The following is a 13809-nucleotide window of genomic DNA, read 5'->3' on the forward strand; positions in this document are numbered from 1 at the left end:
CAGGAGAGACTCACCTCCAAGCAGTAATAAAACCATGAGGTCAGAAGCAGTTTTAAGCTCGGCAACGTCGTCCTCTTTGTTGCTATCCACCTTCTGTTGGACGATCTCTAGGAGACACTCTACCAAACCTGCTTCAACCAGCTGCAGCTTAATAGCATCTGCATACGGAACAATGTGGACAAAATCACAAGTTTTGATGTCACAGGGCCCCTGCACAGTGACCTGTCATGAAGAATTCTAACTAGTGTATTTTAAGATCAGTTAATAAACAACTTAGAAACAAAAAACAAAACACCTACTACCACCACCACAAAAAACAAACAAACAAACAGACAAACAAACAAACAAACAAACAAAAAAACCCTCACCTTTGAACGCTTGAGTTTCAAGATCAAGATGACGGTCCAGACTAATTATATAAAAACTTCATTTTTCTATTTGAAATTATTTATCCTCTTAAAATGCTCTATAGCCCCCCCCAAAAACCCCAGGTCTTTTTCAGCTCTGACAACACCCAATATCACTATATTTTTAGGTATTATGATTATGGTAAAAGACAACAGTATATTATATACACATATGTCTATAATACATACATATTGTTATCTAAAGTTAAAATATATCTACTATGAGATTTGAATAAAAAGCTGTCAAAATTTATGGGACTATTAGAAAATCTGAACCTACACACAAGTATGCATACTTGGGCTGGTATTTGTATAGATGCAATCTTTCTAGTGTGGTTTGTAAACTTATAAGTTTTGTTTTTAAAAAGAGCTTCACGTTTTCACTGATGTAAGCCGTCTTTGGGTCATGAGTACACAATGATTCCTTACACTGAATTCTATTTCCCAGGATGTCTTCAAAATCTTCATAACAGCCGGGCGTGGTGGTGCACGCTTTTAATCCCAGCACTCAGGAGGCAGAGGCAGGCGGATTTCTGAGTTCAAGGCCAGCCTGGTCTACAAAGTGAGTTCTAGGACAGCCAGGGCTACAAGGAGAAACCCTGTCTCGAAAAAAACCAAAAAAAAAAAAAAAAAAAAAAAAAAAAAAAAAGGAAAAGGAAAAAAAAAATCTTCATAATACAGTTGAAAAGAAAAAAAAAAATCTTCCATGGTTAACCGATAAACTATGTTATTCAGAAAAAAATGTAATAATTTCATTTTAAAAAAGAACCTGACTGCAATGGTAATTTTACCCCAATACTACGTCTATTATCTTATAGTCCCAATATCTTACTCTAAAGTATTTTTGAAGACTTTGTATCTGTAAGCCATATCTCCTTCTGTCAAAAAAAAAATGTAATTTTATTGTTCTGGTTGGAGTTTCCTTTGGTAATTGGGTTCCGTAAGCTGCCTATGCGTCACACACAACAATGACAGTTTCTTGGTGTATGGAATAAAGAGTTTAAAATATCCATATGCTTAATGTTTATAATTTTAGGTAACTAGCATGGAACATTTTAACTTTATATTATCACAAGGATTATTGATTTTCCTTTGAATATCTTTAAATACACAAAATACTTTTAAAAAATGCACCAGTATTGGGCCAAACTTAAGTAGGACGTTTCCTTGGTTACATACAGAAGACTAGGGCTAGAGATGTGCAGAAACCAGACCTAAAATCTATGATAAAAAGTCTTAGAAATTCTAAAGCCTTGAACCACAGATACAAAGTTACAATTACTCTTCTTATAAAGCAAAAGAAAACAAATCATAGCCAGGATGCAAATAATTAATACAGAAACACATTTCAAAGGCGGTCACTCTGAGCCCCGTAGTTATTCAACAGGATTTATGTGGATGAGAGGACAAGCAATAAATAAAAACACTACTATACAATCTGTAAGGAGGTTACAGTAACTCTTTGGCATAATCCTGGAAGACCAGGGTACAATTCATTTTGTAGAACCAAGGAATGAGATGAAAAAGGAGTTTTCTCCCTGAAGAGCAAGATTTAAGGCATTAGGAACGGGTAATACATGCAAAGAGAGAGGCTTACAGGTCTTTCGTCTCACAGTTAGACTGTAATCCCCAATTTAGAAACCTTACATTGCCTTAGTTAAGACCAGGCAGACATTTTGGCAAAGCAGACATCCTAGCACATTTATCAACACACAAGGTCTATCTTTACCACTGACTTGAATGAGTATGTATGTGCATATTGCATGTACATATTAAATGCACTAAGTAAAGAGCAGGTTATACTTAGGCCCGCGTTTCAGGAGGTCACACCGAGGAAGGGGCAGCATAGCTAGGAAGTTGCTGGACACAGTAAGGAGAGTCTCTACGCCTTTAGCTACTCTTGGAGACTCTCACAAACACACTCAGAGGTGTGTTTCAATCTTAGGAACTTCTCAACCTAAGTCATCAGTCTAGCAATCAAGATTATCTAGGATATAACCTTTATTTAAAAGGCAGAGAAAAGCCATATTTGCAGAAAATATACAAATTAAACATAAGCAACTATGAAAATTATTCTTTATTACCCAGATCAAGAAATCGTCAATCATCCCAGAAATCCCTCTATACATTTCTTTCTGATCACAGGCACCCTTTTGCAGGCCTCATGTCACTGCCCTAGTTGTTATGACAAATCACTTGCAGTTCTATAACTTCACCCAATAGTCATTCCTAAAAGCTAGTTTAGTGTTCTTTTCTTATTACTACGTGTGTGTGCGTGTGAGACGTGTGTGTGAATGGAGAGGGGAATGTATGCTCGCTCATGTAGAGATCATAGGACAACTTGCAAGAATTGGTTCCCTACTTATACAATGTGGCTTTGGGAACTCAGGATTTTTAGGCTTGGGGTCAGAATCGCCTCTTATATTTTAAGATAAACTTTCTAGTTTTAAATTACATATTAAAGCCAGAACCTTACCTAAAATAAATTTTAAAAATTAATGCAGACCTGGGTATAGTGGCACATGTCTTTAATCCCAGCACTTGGAAGGCAGAGGCAAGTGGGACTCTTGAGTTGAGGGCCAGCCTGGGCTACATAGTAAGTTCCAGGGCATCCAGAGCAACATGATAGAGAGACCGTGACTCAAGGGAAAAAAATCCAATGGGAATGCCTCCAACTGTATTGTTTCTTATTCCCAAGTTTGCTTAGCAGAGTCTGACTTTTCATTCTGTGTTGTATTTTAAATTTTGTGCGTATGAATTTCCTTCTAGAAGTCTTTCTCAGACAGGGCATCTCTGAGGTGGCCCTGGCTGTCTAAAAACTTGCTCTGCTTACCATATGCTGACCAGAAAGTTGGTACCTTTTGTAATTTGAGATCTCTGCGTACCTGTCTTTAAATGTGGCTGATGTACTATCCATTCCCAAAACATTTAGTCCCTTTTGGTACCAAAACAAGAAAACAACAAAGGCAGAAACAACCACCACCACCATTACCAAAAGGGAGAGAGCATGATGATCCACCTGCCTGTGTCATTTCCCCCTTTTTTGAAGACTTCATTCAGGAGTTCCTACTGGGCTTCAGCTCACAGGTTCCCTAATTCCACTCTATGCATCCTGCTGAGAAGCCTGCCCGCCAGCAAGTACTTAATTTAGGTTGGAAATTTCAGCTCTGGAATTTCTATTTGTTTATTTCTAAATCTGCTGTATTGCATTTTTATTATTTAAAAATCTTTCTTTCATCTCTCTAACCATACTCACTAACCTGTTTTAATCTTTTGTTTATGTGCACGTGTGCATGTGTGTGTGAACATGATTGTGGGTGTTCACAGTGCACACATGGAGGTCAGAGAACAGCCTCAAGTGTTGGTCCTCACCTTTTGCCTTGTTAAGACAGTCTCTCTCTTGTTCATGGCTGGGCACAGCAGGCTACTGTCCTCCATTGTGTTGCAGGAGCACTGTGATTCCATATGCATGGGTTTATGTGGGTTCTGGGATTTGAACTTAGGTCCCCACACTTGCCCAGCAAGCATTTTCCTCAGCAAGTACCATCCTTTCTAGCTCTCAGCATCCTTACTTTAAATTAGTGGATAAGAATTCCCGTATCTGGAGATTCAATGATATGTGTTCTTATAATTTTATTGTGTTGCCTTATTAGTGTCTTGTCGTATTCTGAATATGTAAAAGACATTATATGTGAAATATCACTTACAAAAGTGCAGGTGTTTGTTTCCTGATACACTCTTATCTTTCTGGGTCCATCTCTTAAGAAGGTGTGACTCATCAATATTCTCACTGTAGACAGGCCTAGAATGCCTCGCTGTATCCTCTTGTGTCTTTAGAGGGGTTCATATAGGATTAATCTCTTTACCTCACTTTTCTTCTTCAAATTCTACCCGTGGTTGTGTGTAACAACGCACATTTAAGCCAGATGCCAACGCTGGGCGTCTTCTTCAATCAACCCTTACCCTATTTTTGAGACAGGATGAGACAGGATGGCTCACTGAACCTGAAGCTCACTAACTGGGCAGGCTGTGTCGGGACCAGCACCCAGGGGTCTGTTTCCACCTCTCCTCTGCCACGCCTGGCTTACATGGGTTCTGTAACCTGATGCCTGGGTGGCAAAGTCTGTACCCATCACACCATCTCCACAGCCCTCATTATCTTCTACATCAGAGCAAAAATAACTGTAGAAGTATCTTTGCTAAGACTTTAAAATCAAACTTGGAAAGAGGTTTCTCCAAATTTAGATACAGTCGTGGAATAATATAGCTGAAGGTAGAGTTATACAAATAAAAAATATAACATTAATAGTGCAAAGAAGGTTTTTGAGTTAAGAACTGGCATCGCAGCACCTAAGAAACTCTGCACAACCAAACATCCAAAGGAGTTTTTTCTTACCATTCTCTGCCAATGGCGCTAGAACTTCAAAAATCATCTCTCTTTTATCGTGTTCTATTTGTTTCTTGAATAGTTTTACCAGCTCTTCAGCAATGTTTGTGCTAGCAAACTGTTCTTTACTTGACTCTGAAAAATAGAAGAACAATCTAGAGTAGGCAAACAAAATGAAACGCAGAAATGTGTTTGCTGTTACTTTTGATGCCCAGTCATTTGTATTGTTACTCAACACAAATGTTCGTCACACACAGGAAACAATCAAACTGACCTTTAGTGCCCTTGAAAAAGAAAATGTCTAAAACTTTAGAGAAAATGTTCTGACCCAGTTTCATTTGAAGCCATAAAAATTGTTCACTGTGCAACATACAGGTAACCATAGCAACGATTAAAAAAATCACTAAGTCATAAATTCACACTTTCAAGGCTTTCATGCAAAGGAGGAAACTGTTCAAAACAAATTATATTTTACATTGCTAAATAAAAGATGACACCAATGTATCTTTAATGTCACTTAATTGAGATACTTTTGTACTAGTTCTGACATGATAATAAATAACACTGTATTTCTGTTCTCTGTCTTTGCAGTGTTACAGACTGACTCTCAGGCCTTGTGCATGTCCTCTATCACTATTTTAAGGCCAACCCACCAGCGTTCTTGAAGCCTCGCCCTCTATCCTGTTCAGCATGTCTAGGTAATACCTATTGAGATAACTTGCCTGCCCTGGAAATATTGTTTAAAGTCATTCTCCTTTTTTTTTCAGACTGAGTCTTATTCTATAGCTTGGCTAGCCTCACTGTAGCCCAGGCTGGCCTCATATTCACAAGAGATCCACTTGCCTCTCCCATGTACAGGGATTAAAGGCACACAACACCTGAGTTTGATATTTGTAACCCACATTGGAGAGATTTACCAAAGTTGCCATCAAATCTCCAGAGACAAGCAGACAGACATAGACACACACACACACACACACACACACACACACACACACACACACCTCTATTATTTTAAACTTCGAGTCAAACTAAAGTACTATATGGCTTTCAATTTATAGTGTGTAAAGAACACACACTTTTAGAAAAAAATAGTCAAGAACTGGTGCCTTTTGTTTCATTATAAACCAGAAGACTAATAAACATATTTATGCTTTAACTATTACATTAGGGCAAAACACTAATGACTTTCCTACAAACATAATGAATTATCAACATGGCTGTGGGAATGATTCATCCTAAAAGTTGGAAGGAAAGCAAAGGAGAAAGAAGAAATACAGAAAATAGAGGGAAAAAAAGGAACAGAAAGAGATGAGGGGTGGAGATGAAGTCCTTTGGTTATGACAAAGGAATGCCTGCAGTACTGGTCTTGTTCTACCTGTCTTCTTATTGTCAAAGGTTTCTCGGATTTTCTTATAGTAATGCTCTTACAAACACATAGGCGCCCACAAGATGGCTCAGCAGGTAACTGGGAACCTGACTTCAAACCCAGGGACCCACATGGTAGGAGGACTGAGGCAGTTCTTGCAAGTGATCCTCTCCTGGTCCTCACACACATGCTGTGTGGCATGCACACACATAGTATGATCTTTAAATGTATAATATGAATATATTTTCTCATACATAGAAAGCCTTTCAATTTTAGGGGTTTTGTATTTCGGGGAAGCATATCAGTTTGCTGATACTTTTAGAGTTCTATAATCAAATAATTTATATTTAAGAGGAAATTATATTGTTTGTTCTTTGCTTGTGTGAGTAAAGCCACAGGCTTTGTTAACTCTTACAAGCACTCTACTTCTGGGCTATATACTCAAAGCTCCTAACATTTAAATCCTAATATATAAAATAATCAGAGAAGCAAAATAGTTACAACTGTAAACAAATTACAAAAAAAAAAGAGATCTAATTTCATTTTTTTAAAAAAACTGAAGAAAGCATCTTGAATACTCAAAAGAAAAACGAAAATAATTTAAGTAGATCCCAGGTTCATAAAGAAATAGTCACGGTAAGAGCATTAATAAATGACACTCGAGACTTGTGGCGTAGACTTACCAAGTTCTGCTAAATTCCCGAACGCAACGAGACACATCTCGGTGAGTGCTGCATTGTGGCAGTGAATGCCCAGTAGCTTCACTAAGGTCGGGATAACACCCATGCTAATAAGCTGGGCCTGAAGGGAATCTGCAAAACACACAGAGAAAATGGGAAGATGTGTTTATATTAGCAAACGTGCTATTTTCTGGAACTCAGCTCTCTTTGAATTACAGTGAAGGCAAACGAAAAAGTCCACTTGTCTGACATTTTGGTTGTGAGCCTTGTAGTGGTTGAGCCATCTCCAGCCCCAGTATACGCATTAGATTGACTTGAATATTTATATCACAGTAGTTCAGAAGTCCTAAATTTTTAATCTTTTCAATGATTACCAGAAATTCAGAAGAGAAATAGTTTCAAAAATATTATCAAACCATAATTTTTTTTCTTCTAAATGGGGTCTTCATATACCATTAATATTTAATGATCAGGCTTTTAAGATATACAAATAAACCCAGCATTGGTTTTAAGTGAAATGGTTAGAAACATTTGTGTAACAGCAACTCACAGAATATATGCAAAGACTATGAGAAAACCAGGAAGTTTAGAGACCAAGAAAGAAGAAATGAATCTTTAAAAAACACAGTTCCTTCAAAATCACAAAATATATCCAAAGTACGGAACAAGTGAAGTGACTAGCTCTGAGTATTTGCAGGCAGGCTGTGCCATGCTGACTGCTAGGAAGGAATGCGGTTTTAATGTGGGGGTGGGGTGGGGGGAGGATGTATTCTACAGTATCTTCTTTACTGGTTTTACTTAATTACTGAGCTGGGTCACCTTGGTGGGGCAGGTGACGTGAGGGGTGAAGTGTCAGGCAACACTGCCATTGTGGCTTCCATTCTCTAAGTAACTAGTTTTAAATCGCTAAACATGCCTTGTATCTCCACAGTGCTTCTTCGTGGACACTGATAATAAATAAAATACCTGCAGCAAGGTTAAAGGCAAATTAACCCAAACGAAAACCTGAAGGAGTACCTCTTAGAATAGGCTGAGAAGAATGGCAAGTACTCATGCATTTATACAAAGCACTACTTGTCAGTAATGGGCTCATGTGAAGACAGAAACTCTTTCCAAGGCTTTCCCCCCAATTTAAAAATGAATGCTATTTAAGAGCTAATAATTCTCTCAAAATTCTTTAAAGTGATCTGGGATGTAAAGATAAACTGTTTCTTACAAAACACGCTTTCTTCATGGCACAAATCCCTTGATAGCTACCGATCCCACTATTCAAAGCTCTTCACCTGGAGGACAGGGTGACTCTCAGCAACAGACACAAAGGAAGGGCTGAGCTCTCTGACATGGCAGCTCATTATTTGCCTGGTGGTCTTTGTTGTTAACTCTTTATGGCTTTTAGAATGAATTATGAAGAGATGGTCAAGACTAATAATTGCCCCTGAAAACCAGTAGGTAATTATAGCTAATTATGATTATTGGGGCCTGTCTGTACTAGAAAGGGGCCTATTATTACAAATAAGAATAGAAGGTAGGCCTGAGAAAATGGGACTGCTACATTTACAGTTCAAACGATCTAATAAAACATTTCAAAATTGGTGGTGAAGCTTATTTTAAATGAAGGAAAATGTTCACTCAATGAAATAATGAGCTTTTATACTTTAATGCGAAAGCTTTCCTGAAGGTAACATGAAGCATTTAAATGAACGATTCTCAACACTTACAAGCATCACGCTTATGTTATAGAATACAGTGCAGTATGTTATTCATGGGCTGAATACTTCCACTGTAAATATAATATTATTTGTAATGATCATGCACCAAGAACCTTTCTGAGTTAGAAACTATTCCAGCTACTTACCAGCAGTGTTCGGTACGGGTAGCCCAACCCAGCATGTCATCGCTCATTAAGCACTGTCTCTACTCATCCTATCTCATCACAGACTGCAGAGCTGCTCGACCCTAAATCTCAGGTACGTAAGCGTGAGCACTAGCGCATGCATTGAGTGGGAGTCAAACTCTGTTCTCCGGCTGCTCACGGAAGCATCACACACCCCCTCAGGACTGTCAGGAGGAGCTTTCTAAACCCCCCAACAGTGCAAGCACATCAGAGGAGCAACATTTTATGAGTAGGGTAACTAATTCAACAGGATGATGGAGGCTCTCCACATTCTCCTACCTTGGCATCTCTATCACTTCCTTGGACTACTTTAAAAATGACATAAATTTAGGTTTCAGGGTAAAAGAGGAAAAAAAAATTAAAGCAGAGCTTAACAAAGTCTTTAAACTACAAACTGCACCAGTAACATTTGAATGAGAGCGGACCACTGAGAACAGCATAGCCAAATGGTGTTCATCACCATACTTTGCAAAAAGTGCCTCTTTTAAAAAAAACATGTTTAAAAACTACTCAGGAGCCAAATTAATTATATACTCACATATAAAACATACATACCATACACAAGAGAAAACGTACAGTCATCTAATTGGACAGACTCACTAGGACCAATTGTGTGCATTCTTTTCTATTTCTCTGATGCTAACTAAGAGCAATACTCATACTCAAATAACTCAAAGATTTTTTTTTTTACAGTGCACATAAATTCTCTTTGGATACTGAAGACCCAGATGAGAAAAAAACAAAAACAAAAACAAAAACGAACTAAGCAGGTACGACCTTTCACTTTATGGATAGAGGTGTCCTAGAACACCTAGGGTTCTCTAGTGGAACTGCTGAAACCCTTCAGAACAGTTACCAAAGGGAAACACGTCTTTTAAAAATGCCAGGATTTTGTTTGTTGTTCTCAATGCTGACTTGTGTTCTGACGCTGTAAAAGGATGATTGGTAAAAACACTCTGGCTCTGGCTGAATCCAGGCAGTGGCACTTAACTAACTTCTAGATTCTTTCTGGTTACAATATTCACAGTAAAAATCCTGTTTTTGTCAGCAATGTTATTTTTGAAAAGTTTTCGTAGACTGTTGATGTTAACATATAACGTGCTTACCACTTTAACATGTTATAGGAAATACTTAAAAATTTAATTTCTATCACTATAAGCACTGCTAGTAATAACTTACACAATACAAAGTTCTTCAAGATCTTTAGTTTTTACAACTAAAAGAGCTCAGAGATCAGACATTTAAGAGTCAGTGTAAAAGAATTACTGGATTTTTTTAAGAGTTGAGAGTGTGGAGGAAGAAATCATGGGAAAACACTTGATTGTAATGATATAATAAATAAAAGGGGGGAAAAGCCAGCAACAAGAGAAAACATGTTATAACTACGTTTTGGGTCCAGATATTTTGAAAGAAATTACTTCACTAAAGCATCTTACTTTTCATCTTGTTTATTTCATCAGGCTCTACAACTTGGGCCTAGAAGACTATTCCAGATCTAGTTTATTTCAGATATAACTATGTATGTTACTATTAAGTCTTCAATTAAGTGGATATCTTTTTCGTGTGGGATGTTTTTACTAATGGAAACACTGTATAACTGGTATTTTTTGTTTGTCCAAAGACAGCTTGTGAATGTTCTTCAACAGATAACATCTGACATCCATGCTCTCATAAATCTAATCTGGAGCAAGAGTTTTAAAGACCAATAGGCCGGACTTTGTAGAACCACAAGTAATTCACATTTTCTGAACACAGTGAAAGTACGTGGAACAAGAGCAAGACTGTGACATTTGCATCCCTTCACAAATACCAACAATTCTAGGTGAATTTGTATCAGAGAGACTACAAACACAGAAACACACGATACGACTCAGGCCCATAGACAGCAAACACATATGTGTGAGACAGCCTTTAGACAACACAATGTCATAAATGTCTGGAGACTTTCTACAACTGCTCCTGACACACAACACAGACAAATACTGACTGAAGTACGGATTTACAAAACCACATTATATCAAGATGACACAGGCCCTACATGATCTATGGGGAGGAGGAGGAAGAAAGGCACTGAGGGGGTGCAATACAGATGCATATACAAAGAGATAGAAGGCAATCAACGCATGCGCTGGTGTGAACACTTACCTACCTACATTTGAATTTCAATGGTTCCAAGTTCTTCAGGTCACATTCATGGAAACTCCAAAGAATGGAGATCTGGAGAGAAGATCTCAAGTTGAGGAACTTTTCCCCCTGAGTTTTAAGTTTCATGTTTTAAACACTGGTATTGACTATAGGTGTACAAAAGTATGCTGAAACACCAATAACTCAGTTATAGTAATCTATTACTAAAAATAGGCTGATTAAGTTTATAACATGTTTAGCTAAGTGTTCTACAGACAATACTAAAAGATTATTAATCCTTTTGGTAAGACTTACAATGAAACTTTATCAAAAGGAAACACCCAAACAGAAATACAACCTACACATTAGTATTGTATGTATGGTATTTCTCTCAGTCACAGAATATAGGTAGGACAGTGCATTCAAATCCAAGCTAGAGTAAATGAGCAACAGAAGCTGGTGCAGCGAAAATCAAAAGGCAGAAGTCTCGATGAAATGCTCTATTACGAACTGGTTAAAAAACAAGGGAGCATAATAGAAACTGAAGAAACCCCCCTGCGACTTAATGGCACTGCATCCCCCATACTAGGATATAAGCATTAAGAATCAGAGATGCTTCCGGTGTGATGCAGCATTCCAGACTCCAGGCTGGATTTAGCTCATTATTTCTGAAACGAAAGCTCACTAACAGGGTGAGTGGTGTTCCTGGACTACACAACTGCACCTGTGCAGGTAAAGACTTCCTCCACTTTACAGGTTACCAGGAACACAGGGAAGAAAGAAAAAGTTATTCTAAACCCAGTGCTATGGGCATAAAAAACAGAGTTAAGTGTTTTAAAAACCAACCTCCAATCCATTATTCTAAGAGGTTTTAAAAAGCGAAACATGCGTATGTGTTTCACACTCAAAATGCTCCATTAATTCTCAGGTTAGGTATTTCAGTGACACATAGGAACTTCAGAAAGAAAAAGAGCAAATCAAGATGCTTTCGTCTTGAGATTATGGGGAGCTTAACCAATATGTTCATGATAAAGTTAATAAAACAAAAAGAGAATTCAAAGAAGTTCTTTGGGGGCTTTGAAGAAAAAAAGTAGTCTCAACATAACATGCTTTGTCTTTCGTGAAACTCTGAATGTGAAGGATAGTAAACACAGGATAGGAAACTGTAGCAACAACCCCAATGGCAGACTTGTAAGAGGAAATGGATAGCAATCCATTATTCCCAGCCCGAGCTGCGTTCCCAACACAGTGCTATGTGGCAATCATCTCTTTATGTAGTAGCCAATTTTTCTCAGTACATCTTTAGGTTAAATTATCGAGTGCAAACAAACTCTAGTTCTGTGAGCATGTCTACTTTGATTTTAAAAATATGCTCTCATCTCAGAAACTGGCTATTAAGGTTAAAACTCTTAGACCAGCATTAGTGGATGTGGCATAAAGAAACCTCTTATTAAGAAAAATAATCAACAGCTCTCTCCTCACATGGCACTGCTAAAATAAGCTCAGGTTTTGTTTAGCAAACTAAGCTATATGCCAAGTTAGTGTATATCTTAGCATGAAGACTTTACAAACAAGGGTATAAACTACCTAGTTTTTTATAAGAATTAGATTTTGTCTTTTAAAAATATTTTTATTCACTATCTTAGAATAATGTAGTTTTTACACTTCAAAATTACAGATTTTCCATCCATTTATCAGCAAATTTAATTTTTATTAAATGGTGGGAGTAATACTCCATTATGTAAACTTACCATATTTTCTTTATTATGTCTTATGCTGAGGGACATCTCAGCTGTTTCCAGGTTTTGGCTGTTATATATAAAGTAGTAATGGTTGAGGAAGTGGATCTGTGTCGGGATGAAGCATCTTCTGGATATATGTTCAAGAGTGGTATTTCTGGACTCGGAGTAGTACTGATTTGCACTTCTGTGATGGCTAAGGATGTTGCTCATTTCTTTAAGTGTTTAGCCATTTAAATTTCTTCTTTTGAGAATTCTGCTTACTTTTGTAGCCCAGTTTTTGATTGGTTATCTGATATCTTGGTATCTAGGGTTTTTTTTTTTTTTTTGAGTTCTTTACGTATTTTGGATATTAGCCTTCTATTGGATATGTAGTTTGGTGAAAATATTGTACCATTCTTCAGGATGCTGTGTTGTTTATAGGATGGTGTCCTTTACTGTGTAGGAGCTTCTCAGTTTCATAAGGTTCCATTTATTAATTGTTGGCCTTAGTACCTGTTTTGATGCTGTTCTGTTCAGAAATTGTATCCTTGTACACATCCAAAGCCATTCTCCACTTCTCTTCTATCAGATTCATTGTATTTGGATTTCTGTTGAGATCTTTAATCCAGTGGGATTTGAGTTTTGTGTAGGGTGATAAGTATGGATCTATTTGCATTTGTCTTCATGCAGACATCCATGTGACCAGCACCATTTGTCGAAGGTTTTTAAAAAAAAATTATTGAGTGAATTTCTGTCTTCTTTATCAAAATTAGGTGTCTCTACATGTCAGGGTTTACAAATGCGTCTGCAGTTCAATTCCACTGATCAACATGTCTATTTTTTATATTAATATCATACTGCTTTTATGACTGTAATACAACTTAAAATCCAGGATAGTGACTTCCAGCATTTCTTTTATTTTTCAGGATTGTTTTAGTTATTCTTGGTTTTTGTGTGTATCTATATAAAGCTGAAAATTGTCCTTTCAGGATCTATGAAGAAATGTCTTAGAATTTCGATGGGAATTGAAATAAATCTGAAGACTGCTTTCGGTAGGTTGGCCATTTGTATATTAATCCTACTCATTCATGAGTATGGGAGGTCTTTCAATCTTCTGATATCTTCACTTTCTTTCTTCAGTGTCTTGAAAGTTTGTCAGATAGGTCTTCCACTCACTTGCTTAGAATCATTCCAAGACATTTTGTATTATTTGAGGTTATTTGTGAA

General features: G+C 37.3%; 1 protein-coding gene across 7 annotated transcripts in view; it reads right to left on the minus strand.

Annotated features, from left to right (window-relative positions):
* The window catches only part of Rap1gds1 (RAP1, GTP-GDP dissociation stimulator 1), a 149332-nt gene that overhangs the window by 33125 nt on the left and 102398 nt on the right, over positions 1-13809 (minus strand). For 4 of the 7 annotated variants that reach the window (NM_001356388.1, NM_145544.3, NM_001286759.1 and 1 more), the window contains 3 exons: positions 6847-6975; positions 4804-4929; positions 15-158 (listed from right to left, as the gene is read on the minus strand). In NM_001356388.1, coding sequence (NP_001343317.1) covers positions 15-158; positions 4804-4929; positions 6847-6975 — 399 coding nt within the window. Of the gene's footprint in view, positions 1-14; positions 159-4803; positions 4930-6846; positions 6976-10882; positions 10955-13809 lie in introns of all 7 variants that reach the window. The other 3 variants (XM_030252602.1, XM_006501428.4, XM_006501429.4) reach the window with 2 other exon arrangements.

This window comes from Mus musculus, chromosome 3 (assembly GCF_000001635.26).
Source record: "Mus musculus strain C57BL/6J chromosome 3, GRCm38.p6 C57BL/6J".
In the NCBI taxonomy this organism is placed as follows: Eukaryota; Metazoa; Chordata; class Mammalia; order Rodentia; family Muridae; genus Mus; species Mus musculus.